This window comes from Lepus europaeus, chromosome 19, assembly GCF_033115175.1.
Source record: "Lepus europaeus isolate LE1 chromosome 19, mLepTim1.pri, whole genome shotgun sequence".
In the NCBI taxonomy this organism is placed as follows: Eukaryota; Metazoa; Chordata; class Mammalia; order Lagomorpha; family Leporidae; genus Lepus; species Lepus europaeus.
In genome coordinates, this window is record NC_084845.1 from 37,800,756 (window position 1) to 37,825,768 (window position 25,013).

General features: G+C 51.3%; 1 protein-coding gene across 2 annotated transcripts in view; it reads left to right on the forward strand.

The window, feature by feature from the left end:
* TENT4B (terminal nucleotidyltransferase 4B) overlaps positions 1–25,013 on the forward strand; it is a 77,052-nt gene that overhangs the window by 46,156 nt on the left and 5,883 nt on the right. For both annotated transcript variants that reach the window (XM_062176737.1, XM_062176738.1), the window contains exons 2-8: positions 14,044–14,167; positions 16,748–16,794; positions 18,212–18,332; positions 19,800–19,907; positions 22,470–22,598; positions 23,123–23,336; positions 24,862–24,988. In XM_062176737.1, coding sequence (XP_062032721.1) covers positions 14,044–14,167; positions 16,748–16,794; positions 18,212–18,332; positions 19,800–19,907; positions 22,470–22,598; positions 23,123–23,336; positions 24,862–24,988 — 870 coding nt within the window. The remainder of the gene's footprint in view (positions 1–14,043; positions 14,168–16,747; positions 16,795–18,211; positions 18,333–19,799; positions 19,908–22,469; positions 22,599–23,122; positions 23,337–24,861; positions 24,989–25,013) is intronic.

Consider the following 25,013-nt stretch of genomic DNA (forward strand, 5'->3'; position numbering starts at 1 on the left):
GCTAATATCACATTGAATGAGGAAAAGCTGAAGGCTTTCTGTCTAAAGCTTGGAACAAGACAAGGATGCCTACTTTCACTATTCAACCAAGTCCTGGATGATCTAGGCAAGTGAAGGGAACATAGGGCATCCAAATTGGAAAAGGAAATCAAATTGTCGCTGCATGTGGAAGGTAAGATCTTCTATGTAAGAAACCCCAAAGATGCCACTAAAGAACTGTTAGAACTAGTAAAATCAGCAGAGTTGCAGGATTCAAAGATGACATGAAAGAATCAGAAGATTGGACACTAGTGAACCATCTAAAGAAGAAATTCAAGAGAGTAGTCCCATTCCCAGTAGCTGTAAAATTATGTAAGTAAAATACCTAGGAATAAATTTGACCAAAGGGGCTGGCACCGTGGCATAGCGGATAAGGCTGCCACCTGTAGCACCAGCATCTCATATGCCAGTTCAAGTCCCCACTGCTCCACTTCTGATCCAGCTCTCTGCTGTGGCCTGGGAAAGCAGTAGAAGATGGCCCAGATCCTTGGGCCCCTGCACCTGCATGGGGGACCTAGAAGAAGCTCCTGGCTCCTGGCTTCGGATTGGCACAGCTCCGTTGCAGCCATCTGGAGAGTGAACTAGCAGAAGGAAGACTTCTCTCTCTCTCTCTCTCTCTGCCTTTCCTTCTCTCTCTGTAATTCTTTCAAATAAATAAATAAATCTTTAAAAAAATATTTAACCAAAGAGGTGCAAGATCTCTACAATAAAAATAATATAAATCACAGATGAAGGAAATTGAAGACACAAAGAAATAGAATGTTTATGGACTGGAAGAATCAGCAGCATTAACATGTACATACTGCCCAAAAGCAGTTTACAAATTGCAATGCAATCCCTATCAAAATTTCAAGTATTTCATAGCACTAGAAAAAAATACTACTAGAATTTGTATGGAATCACAAAAAATTCTGAATAGCCAAAGTAATTTTCACAAAAATAACAGCAGGAGGCCTTAACACTACCCGACTTTAAAAGTATTTCAAAGCTGTAATAATTAAAACATAAAAAAGCATAAAAACAGATTCATAGGGGCTGCTGTTGTGGCATCATGGGTAAAGCCAGCATCCATATAGGTGCTGATTTGAGTCTGGTTTGCTCTACTTCCGATCCAGCTCCCTGCTAATGAGCCTGGGAAAAGCAGCAGAGGATGGCCCAAGTGCTTGGGCCCCTGCTACTCAGCCACAAAGGAGACCTGGAAGAAGCTCCTGGCTCCTGGCTTTCGCCTGGTCTAGCCCCAGATGTTGCCACCATTTGGGAAGTGAACCAATGGTTGGAAGACCTCTGTCTCTCTCTCTTACTCTCTCGCTTTCCCTCTCTCTGTAGCTCTGACTTTCAAATAAATAAATCTCTAAAGATAAAATAAAAGATCCATAGACCAGTAGAACAGAGTCGGGACGCTAGAAGTAAACAAATACATCCATAGCCAGCGGGTCTTTGACCAAGGTGCTTAAGGACCTGCATTGGGAAAAGGACGGTCTCCTCAATAAGCAGTGCTGGGAAAGGTGGGTATCCGCACACTGAAGAATGCAGCTAGACCTCTGCCTTTCACCACGTGCAGAAAATCAGCTCGAAGTGACTGTAAGGGTGCCAGACCCTTGGTTTTCACTTGCTTTATAGTTTACATTACGGTCACTGTTGCTGTGCTACATTCTCTGAGCTTTGATAAATGTATAATGGCCTGTATGAGCTACCATAGTGCCATATAGAAGTGTCAGAATTATTACTGCCCTAAAAATCCTCTGTGCTCTGCCTCCCAACCAAACCTTGGTAACCAATGATTTTTTTTTTTTAAAGATTTATTTTATTTATTTGAAAGAGTCCCAGGGAGAAGTAGAGAGAGGGAGAGGTCTTCCATCAGCTGATTCACTCCCCAGTTGGCCGCAATGGCTGGAGCTGAACCTGTCTGAAGCCAGGAGCCAGGAGCTTCTTCCTGGTCTTCCCACATGGGTGCAGGAGCCCAAGCACTTTGTCCATCTTCTACTGCTTTCCCAGGCCATAGCAGAGAGCTGGATTAGAAGAGGAGCAGCTGGGACTAGAACCGGTGCCCATTTGGGATGCCAGCACTGCGGGTCTGAGCTTTAACCTGCTGCACCACAACACTGGCCCCAACCAATGATCTTTTCATTGTTGTGTCTGTATTTTGGCTTTTTTTTTTTTTTTTTTTTTTTTTTTTTTTTTTTTTTGACAGGCAGAGTGGATAGTGAGAGAGAGACAGAGAGAAAGGTCTTCCTTTTTGCCGTTGGTTCACCCTCCAATGGCCGCTGCGGCTGGCTCATCGCGCTGATCCGAAGCCAGGAGCCAGTGCTTCTCCTGGTCTCCCATGTGGGTGCAGGGCCCAAGCACTTGGGCCATCCTCCACTGCCTTCCCGGGCCATAGCAGAGAGCTGGCCTGGAAGAGGGGCAACCGGGATAGAATCTGGCTCCCCGACCGGGACTAGAACCCGGTGTGCCGGCGCCGCAAGGCAGAGGATTAGCCTGTTAAGCCACGGCGCCAGCCTGTATTTTGGCTTTTCCTGAATGTCATGTAGTTGGAACCATACAACACATTAACCTTTTCAGATTGGCTTCTTTTTCTTTTTTACTTTTTTCTTCTTCTTAATTTATTTGACAGAGTTAGAGTGAGTGAGAGAGAGAGAGAGAAAGGTCTTCTTTCCGTTGGTTCACTCCCCAAATGGCTCCTACGGCTGGCGCTGCGCCTATCTGAAGCCAGGAGCCAGGTGCTTCTTCCTGGTCTCCTGTGCGGGTGCAGGGGCCCAAGCACTTGGGCCATCCTCCACTGCCCTCCTGGGCCACAGCAGAGAGCTGGACTGGAAGAGGAGCAACCAGGACTAGAACCCAGTGCCCATATGGGATGCTGGCGTTGCAGGCGGAGGATTAACCAAGTGAGCTATGGCGCCGGCCCCATGGCTTCTTTTTCTTGCAGTCTGCTTTAGGATTCTCTGTGTCTTTTTGTGGCTTGGATGGCTCGTTTTTCTTTAGTGCTGAATAATACTCCATTGTATGGGTGTGCCAGTTTACTTAGCCATTCCCCTACTGAGGGACATCTGGGCACTTCCAAGTTTTAGCAGCTATACGTAAAACTGCTGCAAGGATCCGGGTTTTTGTGAGGACATGGTTTTAATCCTGTTGGGTAGATACAAAGAGCAGGACTGCTGAGCTGTGTGCTAAGGGTATGTTTGTTTTTACAAGAAACTGCCAGGCCATGCACTGCAGTGGCCGAGCACCCCCAACCCCACCCCCAGCATTTGGTGCTGCCACTGTTTTGGATTTTGGCCATGCTGATAGGTGCGTAGTAGAATCTCACTGTTTTAATCTGCAATTCCCCAGCACCTTTTTAAAAAATATATTTCTTTGAGAGAGAGAGTTATAGACAGGGAGAGACTGAGGGAAAGGTCGTCCATCTGCTGTTCACTCCCCAGATGGCTGCAGTGGCCAGGGCTGCGCCGATCTAAAGCCTGGTTCTCTCACGTGGATGCAGGGGCCCAAGCACGTGGGCCATCTGCTGCTTTCCCAGACCAAAGCAGGGAGCTGGAACCAGCGCTTCTATGGGATGCCGGTGCAAGTAGGAGGCTCAGCCTACAACGCCACAGTGCTGCTCCTGGGCGTCTTTTTAAAGTGCTTACTTGCCAGCTGAATATTGTCTTTGGTGAGGTGTCTGTTTAGGTGTTTTGCCCATTTTTAAACTGTATTTATTTATTTGGAAGATAGAGCAGCAGAGGGAGGGAGAAAGACAGGAGAGCCTGAACTCGGTCTGATCTCCCACTTGAGTAGGCAGGGACCCAACCACTTGGCTATCGCCTGCTCCCTCCCAGGAAGCTGGAACTGGAGTGGAGCTGATAGTGTGACCCAGACCCTCTGGTACGTGTTCCAAGCAGTGATTTAACCACTGTGTCAGGTGCACATCCTGTCCCTGCTCAGTCTTTAAAATGAGTTGTTCATTTTTCTTATTGTTGAGTTTTGTATATTTTGGATACTAATATTCTGCAAATATTTTCTTTTTTATCTTTTTTAAAGATCTTAATTGCCTTTATTTTCAACTCTAGAATTTGGCAGCAAATAGAGTAAGTGCTCCTTGAAATATTTTCTCCCAGCCCGTGGCTTGAAAGATATTTTTCTGTCAAGGTAAAAAAGCCCTTGGAAATATATAGGAAAGAGACACTTAAAAGCCAAGTTTTCAGATTTATGGCCCGGGGTCTCACTCAGACCCGCACACGTGTTATGTTTTGTCTATACTGTTTTGTTTTAAATTTATATTTGGAATTAAATATTTGTTATTAATTAGCGATAAGTGATATTTATTGAGGGCTCACCTTTGTGCTAGGTAAATGGTAAACCCTGTGCTAAGCCCTTCATACTCTTGTCTAATTCCTACAGAAACCCTCTAACACGAGTATTGCTATTATTTATTTATTTATTTAGATTTATTTATTTGAAAGGCAGAGTTACAAAGAGAGAAAGAGAGTGTTAGAGATTGTATCTGTTGGTTCATTCCCCGAATGACTGCAATGGCCTGGGATGCGTCAGGCAAAGCCAGGAGCCAGGAGCTTCATCCGTGTCTGGGGGCCCAAGCACCTGGGCCATCCTTTGCTGCTTTCCCAGGCGCATTAGTAGGGAACTGGTTTGGAAGTGGAACAGCCTGGACTCGAACAAGCATTCATATGGGTGCCAGTGCTGCAGATGCTGGCTTAACCCTCTGTGCCACAGTGCTGGCCCCAAGACAAGTATCACTATTGTCGTTGTACGGGTGGGAAACAGGGTTGAGAGCTAGAACACTCGCTGTGCAGTAAGTGGTGATGCTGAGGTCTGATTCCAGCTCTTGCTCCTTAGACTATTGCGTCAGTTCCCAGCAAAGTTTATTGAAATGAATTGAAGGTGAGAGAATACAGCTGTCCAGTAAGCTGGAGAAAATTCCCACCTTAATTAAGAGTCAACGAATAAAAACATTGGTATGAGGTTAGGGAAGGATCCTTTTGCATTTCCTTGGGGTTTGTATCAGCATCCTTTCTGGCGGAGGACATTTTGGGAGTATTTTCAAAAAGTATTAATTGTTCACACCCTTCTCCCAGGGATTCCACTTCTAAGAATTGATTCTCAGAGAAAAATTAGAGTTGATTACAGATCTGTGTGCAGATACAAGCATTGCAATGTTAATTATATTCAGAGTGAAGAACTGGAAGTGACCTAAATGCTCCACAGTAAGGGCCTGTAGCAAATGGCGCGTGTTCCTATGCTAGAATGATACACAGTGCTGAAGTCGTTTTTATCATATCAGGTGACATGCCTGGTGACCGTGATAGGGCCACTGTGCTTTCTGCTGACTCTCACATGACATAAAGCAGTTTCATCAGGTTTTTGGCCTAGAGTCACCCATGGCTGTTTTTGCTGCTGTTTAGGGGATAGGCATATAAGTGATTTTTTGTGTTTTCCAAACAACTGTAAATTTACATACTACTTTTAAGAGTTTATCATTAAAATAAAAATATTTCTTTATTTGAAAGAGTTATAGGGTTGGAGGTAGGGAGATAGAGAGATCTTCCATCTGCTTATTCATTCCCCAAATGCAATGGTCAGAGCGAGGCCAATCCGAAGTCAGAAGCTTTCTCTGGGTCTCCATGTGGGTGCAGGGACCCAAGTTCTCCGGTCATCTGCTGCTGCTTTCCCAGACACATGAGCAGGGAGGTGGATCCCAAGTGGAGCAGCCGGGACTTGAACTTGCACCCCGCTATGTGGGATGCTGGTGCTGCAGCTATGCCACAGTGCCTGCCCCAAGAGTTTATCATTTTTTAAAAAATACTAGGGCAGGGGGTGCTGGCACTGTGGCGTAGCAGATAAAGTTGCCGGCCTGCAGTGCCAGCATCCCATATGGATTCCGGTTCAAGTCCCGGCTGCTCCATTTATGATCCAGTTCCCTGCTAGTGTACCTGGGAAACAGCAGAGGATGGTCCAAGTTCTTGGGCCCCTGAACCTGCATGGGAGACCCGGAAGAAACTCCTGGCTTGGAATCGGCTCAGCTCCCGCCATGGTGGCCGTTTGGGGAGTAAACTAGCGGATGGAAGACAACTCTCTCTCTCTCTCTCTGCCCCTGCCTCTCTGTAACTCTACCTTTCAAAGTAAATAAATAAATCTTTAAAAAATTAAATAAACTGGCCGGCACTGCGGCTCACTAGGCTAATCCTCCGCCTGCAGTGCTGGCACCCTGGGTTCCAGTCCTGGTCCTGGGCCGGATTCTGTCCCGGTTGCCCCTCTTCCAGGCCAGCTCTCTGCTGTGGCCAGGGAGTGCAGTGGAGGATGGCCCAAGTCCTTGGGCCCTGCACCCGCATGGGAGACCAGGAGAAGCACCTGGCTCCTGGCTTCGGATCAGCACAGCGCGCCGGCCGTAGCGGCCATTTTGGGGGTGAACCAACGGAAGGAAGACCTTTCTCTCTGTCTCTCTCTCTCTTTACCTAACTCTGCCTGTCAAAAAATAAATAAATAAATAAACACCTCCTGTGTGTTTTGGACGTTGGGCCACTCGGGGAATGAACCAGTGGATGCAGGATATTCCATGTGTGTGTCTCCCTTTCTCTCTGTAACTCTTCTTTCAGATAAATCATTAAAAGAAGCCCGAGGGCTGGCCACGTCTGTGCTTTATTGCTGAGTTTCGGGCTGTGGTGGATTGCTGCAGAATGCGCTGTCCTCACTGGCGTTTGGGCCTGGTGGCTGAAGAGAGGATTCGCTCTCCTGTGCGTGTGGTTTCCCCCCACGCCCCACAGATATTTGGGGGCCTCCCGTTTGAGGAATACATGTGTTAAGTGACATTTCAAGATATTTGAGATTAGTAGGGCAATACCGTCAGCTATTCTGCTTGAGGCCTCGTAACTTTACACTGATTTGGCTGGGCTACTCAGCCGTGGGAAGTTGAGAATTTTTACTGGAAAGGGGAAAAGAATTATTGACTAGAATTAGGCACAGCAACTCGGGGCTAAGGATTTCTTTTCCTTCTCTCTCTTTACTTAGCTCATAATTGATTGGAAGTAGTGGCAGGCCTGGGTGGCAGGGAGAGGGCTGTGGGGGGAGGAAGACAGATGGTTTCCATCTCTCTGGCCGAGGCCGTGAAGTGGGGGTGGGGGGGTGGGGTGCAGAGAGACGCCAGCTGAAGCCATCTTCTGGAACATCGGCCTACAGAAATGGAGAGCAACAGGCAGTGGCGTTGGAAGGGAATGCTCTCGTCTCTAGGAAAGCCAGGCCCAGCACCTCGGAAAAGAAGAAAGAAACGAAAACTCTGTAATCTGAGAGACAGGGACCAGTGAGCTTCTCTGCTCTTCTACTCCTGCGGCTTAATAAGCGGGGGCGGGGCGGGTGTTAACGCCGCGGGCAGGATGGTCCTTCACTGAATAGCCATTTGTGGTGCCTGCAGCACTCCTGGAAGTGAGATGTGTGGGCTTGATCTTTTTAAGTAATTTTACCTCATCATCCCTTTCATTTTTAAAAAAATCTTGGGCGATAGTGAGAATTATCTGGAGGTGTGAATAAGCTTCTTGCCCGCAAATAGAACAGGGGAAGGGTGTTTTCCTCCAAGCTCCGGGCTGGTGATCTTTCCATTTAGCCAGCCGTGGCTTCTTGCAAGTGACTGGGATCTTTCCCAGCTCTGGAGAGAACCAGACACGCCGTGCAGACCTTCACATACGGAGCAGTTAGGGCATTCGATTCTTGAAATACTTGCACACCTTCGCTTGTAAAAACGTCACGTGCTGCTTGTGGGTTGCCTCCTAGGACCCCGCCTCTGAGCACGGGGAGACGGATTTCCCCGGGCTACCTCTGAGAGGGAGCTGCGCTCCTTTCTGGTGCTGGCGTTCTCACCCACTGCGTGTCCGTCTCCTTGGTGTGGAGCTCTTTTTAAGGAACGCCGTCTCCCTTGGCGCCATGTGGACGTGGGTGGGGATAGATGTTCCCCGCGAACGGGGGCAGGGTCCCTTCCCTGGGAGGCTCATCTCTGGGCCTGGGCACACGGCTGCCGCAGGGGGTGCCGAGTATGATGGGGAAGCCTGTCATTGCCGGTGAGCAGGGGCCTGGTGCTCTGAGAGGCACTGCATAGGCTCTGAAGCCACTGTGTCCCTGGCTCTCACCAGGAAAGGAAGAGTAAGAGAGGGGGGCTGGCGCTGTGGCGTAGTAGCCTAAGCTGCCGCCTGCAGTGCTGGCATCGCATATGGGCACAGGTTCGCGTCCCGCCTGCCCCTCTTCTGATCCAGCGCTCTGCTATAGGCTGGGAAAGCAGTAGAAGATGGCTCAAGTGCTTGGACCCCTGACCCACGTGGGAGACCCGGAAGAAGCTCCTGGCTCCTGGCTTCGGATTGGCCCAGCTCCAGCCATTGTGGCCTTCTGAGGAGTGAACCAGTGGATGGAATACCTCTCTCTCCATCTGTAACTCTATTTCTCAAATAAAATCCTAAAAAAAAAAAAAAAAAAAAAAGAGAGTCTTCCCCGGCTTGAGCCTGCCCATGTGAGCCTGTTCCGGAAAAGGCCATGCAGGGAGAAGAGGGGTCGGACCGGAGGCGACTGTGACAAGGAGTTAAGAAGTGACCCCGGTGAGGAAGGGGACCTGGGTGGGCACACAGAGAGGGCCTAGCAAAGGGAGAGGTGAGTGACAGGGACACAGTTGGGTGGCCACTGCAGAGTGAAGGGCCTGACCCTGAGTAGTGGCAGGGAAGATGCCGGGACAAGGTCTGATGGGGAGGCGTTTGGGTTTTGGTAGAGGATTGGAGGCCCAAGAGCGGTAGCTGCAGAGGGTGGGGAAGAGGGTGAGCCAGGGCAGGTGCTGAAGTGTGTGGCGGGAAGCGGAGACTCCCGGAGGGAAGGAGGAGCAGCAGGGGTAGGTCTGGGAGAAAGATAATTGTGTTTTGGACGCTTTGGTCCGGGTGACATCTCGGACAGGTGTCTGCTGGTAGCTGGCCGCATGTGTGTGACAGCTTCTTTGTAGAACACGGCACGCTGCAGTCCTGAAGGTGGTGCCCAGGTCGTGTGGCGATCACCCTCGGCTGCCTGCCTTGGAGAAGGTGCAGTGTACCAAGGGCTGTAAAGCCCTGTCGCTCCAAGGCCATATCCGGTGCAGACCCTTATATTCTGCCACAACTGAGTGCCTGTGTGTGTGCACAGCGAAGTGTGAGAACCTCCAGAAAGGATGAGCCACAGAGCTGCAGAAACGCCGCTCCACACGCGAAGGCACACGGCAGCTTCCCAAACTGCAGCGTGGTGTGTGCTGTCCCGCTGCCTGAGCCTGGGGCCCCTCTGTGTCACCAGGGGCCAGCACTGCCCACTGGCCACCTGCTGAGTCCCTGCCACAATTGCTCAGGCTCCCCAGTTGTCAGGTGTGTAACCTTTAGGTCTCTGAGGCTAGGTTGTTCGAGTAATTTGAGTCTTTCTCCTTTAAGTGTGTGTGTGTTTTAAATATTTTTATTATTTATTTGAAAGTCAGAGTTACACAGAGAGAGGAGAGGCAGAGAGAAAAGATAGAGAGAGAGAGGTCTTCTCTCCGATGGTTCACTCCCCAATTGGCTACAACGGCCGGAGCTGTGTCGATCTGAAGCCAGGAGCCAGGAGCTTCTTCCAGGTCTCCCACGTGGTGCAGGGGCCCAAGCACTTGGGCCATCTTCCACTGCTATCCCAGGCCATAGCAAAGAGTTGGATTGGAAGTGGAGCAGCCAGGACTTGAACCGGTGCCCATATGGGATACCAGCACTGTAGGCTGTGGCTCTACCTGCTACGCTACAGCGCCGGCCCGATGTGTAAAGCCACCATCTGCAACGCTGGCATCCCATATGGGTGCTGGTTCAAGTCCTGGCTGCTCTACTTTCAATTCAGCTCCTTGTTTATGTGCCTGGGAAAGCAGCAGAAAATGGCCCACATGCGTGGGCTTCCACACCTGCGTGGGAGACCTGGAAGAAATTCCTGGCTCCTGGCTTTGGTCTGGCCCAGCTCTGACCATTGCAGCCATTTAGAGACTGAACTCAAATGGGTTCTGTAACTCTCCCTTTCAAGTCAATAACATAAAAATCTTAATAAAATTTATTATTTTACTTGTTTGCTAAAGATTTAATTTATTTAATAAATTTTTTTTTATTGATTTCAAAGGCAGAGTTGCAGAGAGAGAAAGAGAGGGAGAGACAGAAATTTTCCATCTTCTGGTTCACTCCACAAATGGCCACAGTGGCTGGAGCTGGACTGATCCAAAGCCAGGAGCTTCTTCCTAGTTTCTCACATGGGTGCAGGGGCCCAAGTACTTGGGCCATCACTCTGCTGTTTTCCCAGGCACATTGGCAAGGAGCTGGATCGGAAGTGGAGCAGCCAGGACAGAATCCGGCGCCCCGACTGGGACTAGAACCCGGTGTGCCGGCGCTGCAAGGTGGAGGATTAGCCTAGTGAGCTGCGGCGCCCGGCCATGGTTTTTCTTTTAAACTTAACTTCCCCCTTTCTCTGTCAGCCTACATAGCTTCACGTTCTCTGTAATGAGGTCTTGGCTGTAAGGAAATCGCTGAGTGTGTCTCTGCTTGCTGAATTGGATCCACTGATGGGGTTTCTCGATTTTTTAGTATTTCAGATAATTCTGTGGTGATCATCATTTGTCAGATATCTCTGTCTTCATGGAAATATTTGTGGAAGATGGAAAGAAGGAGAATTTTTTTTAAAGATGGGGCCCAGGCACTTGAGCCATCTTCCACTGCTTTCCCAGGCTATCAGCAGGGAGCTGAGTCGGAAGTGGAGCAGCCGGGTCTCAAACCGGTGCCCATTTGAGATGCCCGTGTCACAGGCGGCAGCTTTATCTGCTGTGCCACGGTGCCAGCCCCCCATTGGCTGTTATTGAATGGTATTTTGTCAGCACCTCCACGCAGATACAAAATTGATAATAAAGGTGGGGGGGTGTCGGAAAGCAACAGCTGTGGGGTCGCACTGGGCAGGTTCCAACTGGACAGGTATCTTATGCTACCTTCAGTAGATACTGGGAGGTGCTGCAGAAGGCCAGGGGCCAGTCACCTGCCTGCCCTGGCCTCCCGGACATCAGAGAGGCTGCAACCCTTCCTGAGCAGCGAATACCCACCCCCAGGCAGCCCAGCCAGAGGGGTGCAAAGCGGGCTCTTGCCTTTGAGGGCCGTTCCACTCTTTGGGCTGCCAAGCCTGAGATAGCCCAGTACTTCCCCTCTGTACTAGGGTTTCTGCAAAAACAAAAGTCATGTTTTCTCATCTCTGTATTTTGCCCCCAAATTATCTGTGAGTTGCACTTTTTTTCTAATGTGGAAAAATGTTCTCATGTGTCTTTCTTATCTTTTTGTTAATAATTTTTAGAATAATGGAAGTTTTGTCTCAGCAAATTAATTATGTTTCTCTTTTGGCATACTCTACAGTTCTGCACTGGTACTTCATCATACTGCTTTGATATTATTACTTTTCCTTTATAAATGGGAAACTTGTGTCTTTTTTTTAAGATTTGTTTATTTATTTGAAAGGGAGAGTTGTAGAGAAAGGAGGAGAGATCTTTCATTCCCTGGCTCACTCTCTGAATGGCCACAATGGCCAGGGCTGTGCCAGGCTGAAGCCAGGAGCCTGGAATTCCCTCTAGGTCTCCAATGTGGATGGCAGGTGCACAAGCACTTGGGCCATTCTCCACTGCTTTCCCAGGCGCATTTGCAGCAAGCTGGATTGGAAGTGGAGCAACTATTGCTATCCAAATGGGATGTCAGCATTGCAGGCAGCAGCTTAACCTGCTGTGTTACGGTGCACAAAATATTGATATCCTAATAGAAGGTGCGTGTGCAGGAAGAACAGACTCCTATTGTACACTCACAAGACAAAATGCCCGTGAGTGCGTCAGTGTGCAGGAGTTCCTCCTCACACCGAGTGAGTCAGCAGTTCAGCACCACAGCGGCCGGCGTCCTGCAGCTGCTGCACGCCCCGCGGCCGGAGAGCTTGGTCCCCAGGACCTCCCACTCCTGATGGCACTCTCTCACAAGCCCCACATGTGTCCCGTGCTTCTGACCCACCAGCTTTAAATTGGGTTTAATTCATTTGCTGGAGAGCCTCGCAGAACTCAGGGGAGCAGTTATGCTTGCTGATTTATCATAAAGGGGGTTTTTAAAGGATACAGATAAACAGGCAGCTGAGGGCACCTGAGGGTGAGGTCTGGAAGTGTCCCTGGGTGCCTGCCTCCTGGCCACAGATGGGTTGTCCACCTTGTGAAGCCGCCCATAGCTCCTGGAAGCCAGCACATACACAGCTGATTCCATCAGTGGCCACTAGGGGTCGCTGTAACTTTCAGTGCCTCTCCCCTCTGTGCAGTCCCAACTCTCAAACCAAGGCTTGCTCCTTCTGCCCCATCCTGCGAGTCACCATCTCAAAGATCTCGCTTTGGAGATCCAAGGATGGGAGGAGCTGTGTGCCGCGGTCACAGCACTGTCGTGGGCTCATGCCAGAGTGCAGGTCACTGCGGGGTTCTGCTTTGTAATTTCGTGTGAGAAACCGTAGGCCTGGGTGTATGGTGGTCCCCATGGTTACTCACACTGGGTTTTCAGCCAAACCTCGGGGCTACAGGCGAGACAGTTATGAGTTATTCCTTAGCAGAGGCCTGCAGAGACTCCTGCTGGCCAGCCCAGGTGTTGCACCTGAGCGTGTCCCAGGAAACACAGCTGCCCTCGGGCCCAGCCGGAGTCTGCAGCGCAAGCCTTTTGACCCTCCGTCCCAAATAAAACATCAGGAGACTGCTGATTGCTTAATCAGTCACGTTTTGAAAGTCATCAGAATTCCATGTAGTGAATGCCACAGCCAGTAGGGATGGGAGGCAGACTTTTTTCTTCCTCAAAATCATTTTTGGTCTCCCGATGTTTTCAGCTTCCTGCCTTGGACCCTGCGTGGGCCGCACGGCTGCTGCACAGGACCTCCTGCTGCATGACTGCTACATGTGGCGGGGCGCTGGGCATCCACTGATGGGAGCACCCAGCCTCCCTCCCCGTGGCTCCCGGGTCTGTCCCGCTAGGCTCGACCGTGAGACCCCCTGAGCTTCCCTTCTCTCCATGGGGCGCGGGCCTCTCACATCAGCACTCTCCCCTCGTCACGGGCTCACCCACCTTGCAAGGAGTCCTGCCTAAAGCCCTCACTCTGCCTGCCTCGTGCCTTCCCCCAGCCTCAGCCCGCGAAGGCAGTCTTGCCCTCTCCCTCAGTGAGGTCAGGCCCTGGGCTGGCCATCATATGTGTGTGTGGCCTTTGTCCATCCTTCTGCAGCTCTGACTTAGGGCCTGTGCTCCCTGCGCCCCGTCTTGCCCCTTTGCTGCCACGTCCTGTGCGCAGTTGCCAGTGTCATCCGCTTAAAACACTGCGTTTCCGAAGGCAGTTGCTCCCTGCTCCCTCTAGGAGCATTTAAGCAGCTTCCTGTCTCACGGGGAGAGCTCGAACTTCTGAGCGCATCATTCAAAGCCTGCGTCCCGCGGGGCCCGCCTCCTCTCCAGCTGCTTCTCCCCCTCGCCACCCGTGCACCCTGCGCGCCTGGCTCGCTGCCTCGTCCTTGGCGGTCCCTGGAAGCCTTCAGCTTCGTCACGGTGCCGCTGTCCGCCAGCCTTTCTTCAGGACTGTGCTGCTGTTGGCGTGGCCCTGAGCCCCCTGAGCAGGCGCTGGGGAAGGCAGTGTGGCTCACTGGGAGGGCCGTCGCCACACGGCCCAGCTGTGCCCCCTGGGTCCTGTGTCATGGATCTGCGGGTGAAGGCGAGGGCAGGGCCTATACTTAAAAAAATTTATCACCGGCACCCAGCAAGGCTTCTGCTAAGGAACTTCTTGATTCATTTAATTTGTTGGGTTTATTATTGTTATTATTAAATTCCACAGATTGTCATTTTAGCTTGAGTTGCAGCATTAGAAGTGTGGCCTCTGAGTGTACGATCATCAGCTGAATTAGCTCTAGGACTTCATCACGTAAGGTTATCTGAGGTAGTGATTTCTCGTGAGATTGGCCCTGCTCATGTTAACTTCTTGTCTTGTCTTCAGCCTGCATGAAGAAATCAGTGATTTTTATGAGTACATGTCCCCAAGACCCGAGGAGGAGAAGATGCGCATGGAGGTGGTGAACAGGATCGAGAGCGTGATCAAGGAGCTGTGGCCCAGCGCTGATGTGAGTACTGCCCCCTGCTGGCGCCGCGGGCCACGGCCTTGTCTTTGGGCGCCTGTGCAGAGGCCTCATTTGCATGTGCGACTGTCTCTGTAGGGTTATGGTCTAATGACATTTTTTTTTTTAAGATTTATTTGTTTATTTGAAAGAGTTAGAGAAAGAGAGAACGAGATCTTCCATCCTCTGATTTACTTCCCTGATGGTTGCAACGGCTGGCACTGGGTTAGGGCATGCCAGGAGCTTCATCTACATCTCCCACGAGGCCACACACTTGGGCCATCGTCTGCTGCTCTTCCCAGGCATGTTAGCCAAGAGTTGGATCAGAAGCGGAGCAGATGGGACTTGAACTGGTGCCCATATGGGATGCCAGTATCGCAGGCAATGGCTTTACTCACTATGCCACAATACCAGCCCCTCTAGTTACATTTTTTAAAAAAGATTTATTTTATTTATTTGAAAGACAGAGTTACAGAGAGAGGTAGAGCCAGAGAAGGGGAGGGGTCTTCATCCGCTGGTCCACTTTCCAAATGGCCATAAGAGCCAGAGCTATGCTGATTCAGAGCCAGGAGCCAGAAGATTCTTCCGGGTCTGCCACGTGTGTGCAGGGGCCCAAGGACTTGGGTCATCTTCTACTGCTTTCCCAGGCCGTAGCAGAGAGCTGGATCAGAAGTGGAGCAGCTGGAACTAGAACCAGCGCCCATACCAGGTGCCAGCACTGCTGGCCGGGGCTTTACCCCACTGCACCATAGCACCAGCCCCTCTAATTACATTTTTTCCACGATTATTTATTTGAGAGGCAGAGACACCGAGAAATCTCCGTGTGCTGGGGCTGGTTGTGGGGTTGAAGCCGGAAGCCGAGAACCCGATCCTGGTCTCGCCTGTGGATGGCAAGAACCCCCTCACTTGAGCCTCACCGCTGCCTCTCGGGGGCTGCACTGGCCAGAAGCCGGAACCAGGCGCCAAACCCAGGCAGTGCCAGGGGGCATGGATGTCCTCACCGCCAAGCCCCATGCCGCATCCCCCCCCCTTCCTGTTTTAAAGGCAGACAGGTTGTGCAGTCTTTCCAGTGTGGGGCTTCCTAGTTATTTTCATTGGATCAAATGACTTGGAGCTTTTTCTCCCCATGCTGACTGTTCAGGAATGATTGGCGTTTAAGGGAAGAAAGATGAATCAGCTCTCAGTGTGCTGCTCTGCTACTGGGCGTGATGGAGCCAAACCTCATCGGTGTTTTTGTGCCAGCTTGTTCCATCCTTTTTTTTTTTTTTTTTTTTTTTTTAATTTATTTATTTGAAAGAGTTACACAGAGAGAGGAGAGCCAGAGAGGTAGAGAGAGGTCTTCTGTCTGCAGGTTCACTCCACAGTTGGCCGCAATGGCCGGCGCTGCGCCAATCCGAAGCCAGGAGCCAGGAGCTTCTTCCGGGTCTCCCACGTGGGTACAGGGGCCTAAGGACTTGAGCCATCTTCCGCTGCTTTCCCAGGTGCATTAGCAGGGAACTGGATCGGAAGTGGAGCAGCCAGGACTAGAACCGGCGCCCATATGGGATGCCGGCACTTCAGGCCAGAGCATTAACCTGTTGGGCCACAGTGCTGGCCCTCTGTTTCGTCCTTTATAGCTGAGCGAAATGGCCAGCCCTGGAAGTCTATTTTCTTGGCCCGAGTCCCGGTGCGGCTCTCCTGAAGCAGCTGGTTTTGTCTCCTGGCGCAGCCCTGCTCAGCAACACCGCAAGTGCCCAGGGTTCTTTGCTGCTTTGTGGTTCTTGTTCCTGGCACATCACCTTTTAGGCTTCTTTGAGGGCGTGTCCTACGGCTTTGTGCATTCTGTGGTTTTCTGTGGACTGTCCGGGGCTGGCAGCAGGGCGGCCGGGGCGGGAAGGGGCTGACAGGGCAGCTGCTGTGTCTCTACCTGCGGCCTCCGGCAAGGCTGGGACGTTTCCTGGGGGCGCTGCTGGCCAGGGGTGCCGAGGCCAGGGGTGCTGCCAAGGCCGCCGCGGTGAGCGGCACAGCTCCCCACAGCGGGGAGTTCCCCAGTGGCCCTCACCCTTCGGAGGGGGCATTTCGTCCGTGTGCTTTTTCTTTTTATACACGTGAGGAGCGCAAGGCTGTGGATGGGTTCCCGGGTCTGTTTGACCTGTGAGGTCGAGCGCTGGTCATCACCGATGCTGTCTTGCTACTGCTGTTCTCCGTGGATCGAGATGGCTTGGGTCCTGGTTGCATGGCATGCGCGAGGTTGCGGTGACAGTGCCTTACGCACCCTGAGGAGCTGGCCTCCAGGCCAGGGCCAGTCCTGCTGTTCATGTAGTCACCCTCGTTTAATCCTGCTTGAGACAAAAATTAAGGGTCTGTGATCCTGTCTGAATTATAAGGGAACATTAGTCATCTGAACTTTCCTTTGACAGTTTTCTACTTTAGTCTGTGTTTCATGTTTGAGCCAGATTACTTTTTAATTACATTCTGCACTGTGAAAGGAAAAATGTTCTCGCAGTACTGAGAAAGGCCAGTAGAGGGTAGCAGAAGCCCACATTTGCCCCCTAATTTGGTGTGTTATAGCTGATACCTTACTGTTAACTTCTTTTTCTGTTTCAGGTCCAGATATTTGGAAGTTTTAAAACCGGCCTGTATTTACCTACTAGGTTAGTACGTTTATGAAACTTTCAAGGGGTTGCACATTTTTCCAGGGTGTATTAATTTTGGCTGTTGAGAGTAGGACTAGAGCCCAACAGATCTATGAAACAAAAATGTATTTACCTGTGTTTTATTTGAATGACTGAAGCAGAATGTCCTTTCAGATGTAGCAGGGCCACTGTAGCAGTGGACTCAAAACAGTTCCAAGCGTGAGAAATGGCCCGCCCTGCAGAGAGCCCACCATGCAGGTGTTAGCCTGGGGTCGGCTCTGGTGCCCTGGTGCTGACCCTGTGCGCAGGACACAGCTCCGCCCTGAGGCGGGGCTTTAGATCGTTCCCCATCAGTCTGCCCAGACGAGGGCCCCTGGTCCTGTGGCCAGCGGGGACCTGAGTCCTGATCTCTGAGTGTTAGAGTGGTGTGGCCTTCCCAGGGGGAATCACTCACTCGGTCAGGGGTTTTTTGTTTTTTCTTTGGCAGGCAGAGTTAGAGAGAAAGGTCTTCCTTCCATTGGTTCACCCCGCAAATGGCCGCTATGGCCAGCACACTGCGCCGATCTGAAGCCAGGAGCCAGGTGCTTCCTCCTGGTCTCCCATGTGGGTGCAGGGCCCAAGCACTTGGGCCATCCTCCACTGCACTCCTGGGCCATAGCAGAGAGCTGGACTGGAAGAGGGGCAACCGGGACAGAATCCGGCGCCCTGACCGGGACTAGAACCCGAGGTGCCGGCGCCGCAGGCCGAGGATTAGCCTAGTGAGCCACGGCGCCAGCCACGGTCAGGGGTTTATGACCGGAGCCCGGCTCCTTCCGCGTTGCCTCACTTTGAAGTGTGTTGAGGTGGGTGGATCCCGCGGAAGCCATGACATACTCAATGCCGAGTTCCCTAACATTTTTCTTTGTTTAGGTTCTGAACGGCAGCACAGTCCCCCCAAAATCAACCTCTCTTAAAGATGTGATTGATTTTTATGAATAGGTAGTCCTTTGACATAGTGCAGATTGGAAAGGCCACAGAAATACTGGCAGCAGGAAGCCTGGGCCTCCCCGCTGTCCACAGTTCCCACCGGTAGTAGTTCCCGGCCTGCCCGTGCACACACCAGGGAGTGGGTCTTTTAAGTCACAACCTTACCCTGATGGGAAAGCCTTAAGTCTAGGAGCAGAAGCCTGTGTGGAAAGGAGATGGTAGCTGGTGGTGTTCTGAGGTTTTGCTTCTTTCAGAATCACGCTGTTTCCTGAGGCCTGGGTTCTGTGAAAGACTGGTGGGGGGAGGGGGTGACGAAGGTGCTGCCTGCACTTCCTGTGCATAAGACCACTGTCCCCGGCGCATCTCGTGCCTGGCCTGCAGCGGGTGGGGGGAGTCGGTCGCGCCTGGCCTGATGGGAGGTCTGTGGGTGTCAGAGCCCTCACCCCCGCGTGTGTTGCTTTGTGCTCAGCGACATCGACCTCGTGGTGTTTGGGAAGTGGGAGAACCTGCCCCTCTGGACCCTGGAGGAAGCGCTTCGGAAACACAAAGTTGCAGATGAGGACTCTGTGAAAGTTCTAGACAAAGCAACTGTAAGTTCTCCAGCGCTGCGGCTGACCTCTCCAGTTATTATGCAGAAATCGTGAAATTTAGTTTTGCTGAGCCGAGGTGAACTGTGAGCAAATGATTTTGTTAATGTCACACTGCACATACTAAAACAGTGGTTTTCTGTTTGTAAAATGACTTTCTCTGGCTATACGTTTCTTTAAAAAATACTGCTCAATTTTATCATGCATAGTACTCACCAAAGAAATATTTTTTTACATGTGAAATAGGGATTTAAAAATTTTTTTAAAAAATTTTTTGGGTTGGCATTGTGGTATAGCGGGCAAAGCCTCCCCTGGGATGCCAGCATCCCATATGGGTGCTAGTTCATGTCCCGGCTACTCCACTTCTGTTCCAGCTCCCTCGCTGCTGATGGCCTGGAAAAGTAGCCCAGGAGGATGGCCCAGGTATTTGCCCCTGCCACCCACATGGGAGACCCAGATGAAGCTCCTGGCTCCTGGCTTTGGCCTGCCTCAGCCTGGCTGCTACAGCCATCTGGGGAGTGAATCAGTGGATGGATGGAAGATATCTCTCTCTGTCTCTCTCTGTCTCTCTCTCTTTCTCCCTTTCTTTGTAAGTTCAATTTTCAAAATAAAAAAAATTTTAAAAGCATCTTAATTTTTAAATATAAAATAGGGATTTGATATAAAACAGGGATCTCAGAGAGTTTATAGTTACACTGATGTTGGCATCCTTCATCTTCGTCTTGTGTCCCTGAACAATGGTATAGAATATTGAGGTTTTGTAAAATTTCAGCATGTCTTGGATGGCCATGAAAGAAGCTTCATGGAGGCTCATTGTAGAAAATAACTATTTGTTTCAGAAACTTGGGTTTCAGCATGTTAGGTCTTCTTGGAGTGAAATAACTTTGGAGATGCAGTTTTGCACACAGATTTTGCTCATTGGGAACGATTTGGTGATATGAAACATTCAGTGTCTGGCAGCCATAATTTTTTGTAACGATTCATTCATTTACTTGAAAGGCAGAGTCAACAGAAGAGGTGGAGGGGTGGGGAGATCTTCCATCCATCCGCTAGTTTACTCTCCAAGTGGCCTCAACAGCCAGGGCTAAACCAGGCCGAAGCAAGGAGCCAGGAGCTCCATCTGGGTCTCCCACAAGGAGTCAGGGGCCGCTGCCTCCCCAGGTGCAGTGGCAGGGAGCTGGGCTGGAAGCCGAGCAGCTGGTAGTTGGGCTGGCGCACGTGTCACAGGCAGCAGCTTAGCCTGCTGCACCCCAGCGCTGGCCCCTCCTAGTTGTTGATCTTACCCTGAGTTGGAAAATGATCTTCAAAGTCTGTGATGTTGATAACGGTTTTCCTTAGATGGTTCCAAAATCTTCCGGGTGTTCATTTTCTGGACTGAGTGGTCACTTCAGCCTGAGCTTGTGGCCTGCCTCCTCCTGAGCCTGCCATTTGGTTTGGTTTAAGATCTTAATTGGACCTTTCTTTTTCTAGGTACCTATTATTAAATTAACAGATTCTTTTACCGAAGTGAAAGTTGATATCAGCTTTAATGTACAGAACGGCGTGAGAGCAGCCGACCTCATCAAAGATTTTACCAAGGTCAGAGGATTCCCAGCATGCACGCTGTTGTTGTGAGATTCTGCTGTGGTGGTGTTGTGTCTACTCTGCTGCACTGTTTTTATATGCATGTTGCTGACAGGTGCTCTTTCCTGTGCCATGGTTCTGCTTTCCTTGAATCCGCTCTTAATGATCGGTAATGAACTTAACATGTGACCTCAAGTCCGAAGTAAGGGCTGAGGAAGCCCTGGAAGAAGTTCTCTGCTCTAGGTCCTTCCTCCGAGGGCCGTGCGGCTGAGGCCGCGCTGCCCCGCTGGTTCTTGCTGGTTTGATCTCCCGGAGGTCAGGCTAGGCGCCTCCCTGGGTGTGCGGCTCAGCCTTTAATCCCCAGGGAACCCGGGAGGCGATTCCTGCAGGTCTGCACACTTGACCGTGAGGTGATGTCCATCTCTGCTTGCCACGTTTCCTTCCAAAACAGGGAAGAAGCGCCCGCCTGGTCCTGAGAACATTGCGTGTGCTGTGGCCGTCGGCCTTTCCCTGGAAGCTAGACGTGACCCGCTGTGGCTCGCGTAGATCCTCTTTTCCCTCCCATTCACAAGTTTTTTCTTCAGCAGCTCTACAGTGTCTACCCATTCTCGTTTTTAAGAAAAAGTGTTGACTACTGTATCGTGTTGTACATGTTATATTCTTGTATGGATTGTGCAGAGGACAGAAAAGCAGGAAAAGGAAAGTTGTTTGTCAGCTTCCCAGTCTTTGGGGTGGGGGATATGCATGTGAGCCTCTGTCCTTGAAAAGAAACTGCGTAGAAACTAACACACACGGTCGCAAATCCCAGGCTGCGGAAGGACAGAGCGCGGCCCCTCGCGCCCTAGTGGCTGGGTCAGGGGTGCAGGGTTTGCTGGCGGCCCTTGTTCGTCCTGGCCTTGTTAAACCAAAGGGCCGGCATGTGGCCTGCACTGCCTCAGGCTTCCTTCACTTGGCGGCTGTAGAGGTTTTCCCATCAGCAGGAACAGTGAGCCCTTGGGGGGGGGGCTTCCTCGGGCTGTGGCAGGAGCGGGGGCCGTACTCTCGTCTGCACACGCGCATCCACGTGTGCACCTGCAGGCCGCTCGCAGCTGGAGTCTGAGGCTGAGTCCAAGCGCAGTTCTGTCGCCGTTAGCCTGAGCGTTCATTAGAGACTTGATCCAGTCTGACCTCAACCATAATGCCCTTTTTTTTTTTTTTTTTTTAATTTATTTGAGAGTTACAGAGAGAGAGGTAGAAACACAGACAGATAGAGGTCTTCCATCTCTTGGTTCACTCCCCAATGGCCATAATGGCCAGAGTTGAGCCGGTCCGAAGCCAGGAACCAGGAGCTTCCTCCGGGTCTCCCACGGGGGTGCAGGGGCCCAAGCATGTGGGCCATCTACTGCTTTCCTAGGCATATTAGCAGGGAGCTGAATCAGAAGTGGAGCAGCCAGCACTTGAACCAACCCCCGTGTGGGATGCCAGTGCCGCAGGCTGGGGCTTTAACCCGCTGCACCACAGCGCCGACTCCAACCTAATGCCTTTTATTTTTTAAAAAAAATCTTTATTTATTTGAAAGAGTTACACAGAGAAGTAGAGGCAGAGAGAGAGAGCTTCCGTCTGCTGGTTCACTCCTCAAATGGCCACAATGGCTGGAGCTGGGCTGCTCTGAAGCCAGGAGCTTCCTCCAGGTCTCCCACGTGGGTGCAGGGGCCCAAGCACTTGGGCCATCTTCTGCTGCTTTCCCAGGGCACAGCAGAGAGCTGGATCGGAAGTGGAGCAGTCGGGACTCAAACCCGCGTCCATATGGGATGCTGACGCCACAGGCGGTGTCTTTACCCACTACGCCACAGCGCTGCCTCTGTAATGCTTTTTAAAGATGCTTGTTTCTTCATGTCTTGTTCTTTTCCTTGCTTGCTTTCTTTTGATAGATCTGCACAAATGTAGACGTTTTTCTTTCTCTTGGAGGCCGTATTGTTTGCTGTAGTAAGTCTAGAAAACGGAGAAGAAAGTAGCACTCGCTGCCACCCCGCAGTAATGGCTGCTGAGGTTTCTGTCTCAGTGCACCTGCCCTAGGGCCTGGCTGGGAGGACCAAGCGAGCGTGTGTGGAGCGAAGGGTGGACTCCTCCGCTGCGAGTCCCGCCGGCCGGCTCAGGTGCAGCCCTGCCCCGCTCTCAGCCCAGCACACGGGCCTGCCCTGTAGCAGAGCAGTGTGAGGGACCCTGGGCTCCCGCGAGCAGCGCCTGGGAGAAGCAGCTCCGCGGAGCCCTGACGTGCGCGGAGATGCCAAGAGACAGGGTCCTCGCACTCTCTGTTGTCTGTTCACAAGTGAGCGGCCCCTGGTCACGGTCCCCGTGGGCACCGTCAGGTGTGGGACCTCCAGAGGCCGCCCAGGGCCATCCCATACCTGTGCATGGCTTAGAATTCAGAGGTGAGGCGAGAACCTCTGATGTCTGGCACCTTTGTTTATTGCTTACTCTGAAGACAGAAACTTGTCATCTTTCTTACTTCTCAGCTTTGTAACGTACTACTACTAACGCTTAGAGTTATTCCGGGTGTGAGAATACACTGGACATAGAATTTTGTTTCTTTTTCAGAAATATCCTGTATTGCCCTACTTGGTTTTAGTATTGAAACAATTCTTACTCCAGCGGGACCTTAATGAAGTATTCACAGGTGGAATTGGTTCTTACAGTCTCTTTTTAATGGCGGTCAGTTTCCTTCAGGTAAGCCATCTGGGCGCACGGGGCGCATGTATGGGAGAGCTGTGCAGGAGTCCACTGGGGCCGCTCAGGGCCGAGGCTCTCAAATCTCCTCCCAGTGCTTCCTTTGAGTGCTCAGGGCTCTGCCTGTCAAACTGGGTAGGCCGCTAGCACTTAGCACACATGTGTTTAAAAGCCACATGGGCCAGTGTTTCCGAGACTTTGCACTGGCAATGTGGACGTGCAAAGGTGGATCCTGCATCCCTAAGTGTATATGGAAGTAAAAACGCCAAAGATGAGAACCACTTCTTAGCATCTGAGTGGAGGTCTGCTGTTTGGGTGGGACGAGTGAGGCTTGGTACTCGTGGCACTGTTAGTGGCGCTGTTCACATGGCACGGGCCTGAGTGTCGCACTCTGCCGCCCCCCAGGTTCTGTGTGAGGGCAGTGTGGCCCGCTGGCGCTGTGCTAGACCGGAATGACGACCGCGTTGCTTACAGAGGTGGGGGCGAAAACTCCCAAGTGATCGCGTCCTTTTTTCTGTTTTCAGTTACACCCCAGGGAAGATGCCTGCATCCCCAATACAAACTATGGTGTTCTCTTGATAGAATTTTTTGAATTATATGGACGACACTTCAATTATTTAAAGACTGGCATCCGGATAAAGGATGGTGGTTCATACGTGGCCAAAGATGAAGTACAGAAAAATATGCTGGATGGCTACCGGCCGTCCATGCTCTACATCGAGGATCCTTTGCAGCCAGGTATTGACATTAGGTAAATTTGCGGGTTTCCAAGGAGAGGGCGTTGTCAGGCACCTTGTACCTTGAACTCCCCCCGAGAGAAAAATGAAGAACTAACTTCCTACTGTGGTCATTCTTTGTCCATCAAAATACTCCGTAAGCCAACGTCCCCGAGAGGACAGGGGTGCACACCCGGGGAACGCGCTCGGCCTCCCACGAGGCTGTGGCCGGGGCCCATTGGCGGTGCCGAGCGGAGCAGCCTAGGTCTGCCCTGCGGGGGTGGCCCGGGCACCTCCTGGGTCAGCCTTGCTCTGTTGCCATGGGTCTTCACTGCCCAGGGTCGCAGCCGGTGTCCTCCGGGGCACCCTGCGGGGACTCTAAAGCCACTGGAGGCAGAGAGCGGCCTGTTCTACCTGCGAATCCGGCAGAAGCACCCTCGGAGAAGCTCTCTTCTCATTTTGGACGGCTCTTTTCCTCGTTAATTTTGCATGGTCTCCTGGTGCTTTCTTCAGCTTTGGGTTGGCTTGAAAGTGAGCAGAAAGTAAATTCTTGCTTGCTTATATCCTGTTTTTTGGGTCAATATCTTTTCCTGATACAGTTGTAAAATAGTCTGATTCGGCGTTATCGGACTTCAGCAGAAGTGCTTGTAGCCGTTTGCTTTAAAATGTGTAAACTTTGAAAGTGAGGGAGGGGAGGGTGTGAAGAGACGTGTCGTTGGCTGGGCCCTTTCTTCCTGGCTTACTGAGCTACCCCGTGAGCCTGCATCGTCCTGTGGGGCCGTTCATGGGAGACTACGCATAGGGAGTGCAGAGGACATGAGGATTGTTGTTTTTTTTTAAAGAACTTAATTCTTTTCTTTTTTTAACTTTTTAAAAAGATTTATTTATTTCATGTGAAAGGCAGAGTTACAGAGGGGCAGAGAGAGAGAGAGAGAGAGAGGTCTTCCATCCCCTGTTCATTCCCCAGATGGCCGCAACAGCCAGAGCTGAGCTGATCTGAAGCCAGGAGCCAGGAGCTTCTTCCAGGTCTCCCACATGGGTGCAGGGGCCCAAGGACTTGGGCCATCTTCTACTGCCTTTTCAGGAACATTAGTGGGGAGCCTGATCAGAAGTGGAGCAGCTGGGGTTTGAACCGGTGCCCATATGGGATGCCGGCACTGCAGGCGGCGGCTTTATCCACTACGCCACAGCGCTGGCACTGACATGGAGATTCTTTAGCAAGACAGCCCTTGCTTTTTAGGAGCTTACAGTTCCATGTGGGAAATGTGTGGAGCTGATAGAAACCTAGGAGGTAGATATTGCACCTGTAGCTTGGTTTCACTTGTAGAAGAGGCTCCTTTGCCTTTGGTTTGCATGAGTGTGGGTAGAGCAGGGTAGTCCTTGTTGGGCCAGAATGCATTTAGGCAGGTTGGACGCTGCCTGCACACAGACCCGGAGCCTGGGGAGCTGGAGACAGGGGGCGGGGTGGGGGGACTGGCCACGCAGCCGCTGGGTGCAGCTCTGGCACACCGACAGCTGACTGTGTAATGTATGCCTTGCTTCTGAAGGGAACGATGTCGGAAGGAGTTCCTATGGGGCCATGCAAGTGAAGCAGGCCTTCGATTATGCCTACGTCGTGTTGAGTCATGCCGTATCGCCAATAGCAAAGTACTATCCCAACAACGAGACGGAGAGGTGAGTGTGTTACTGCGGTCAGCCC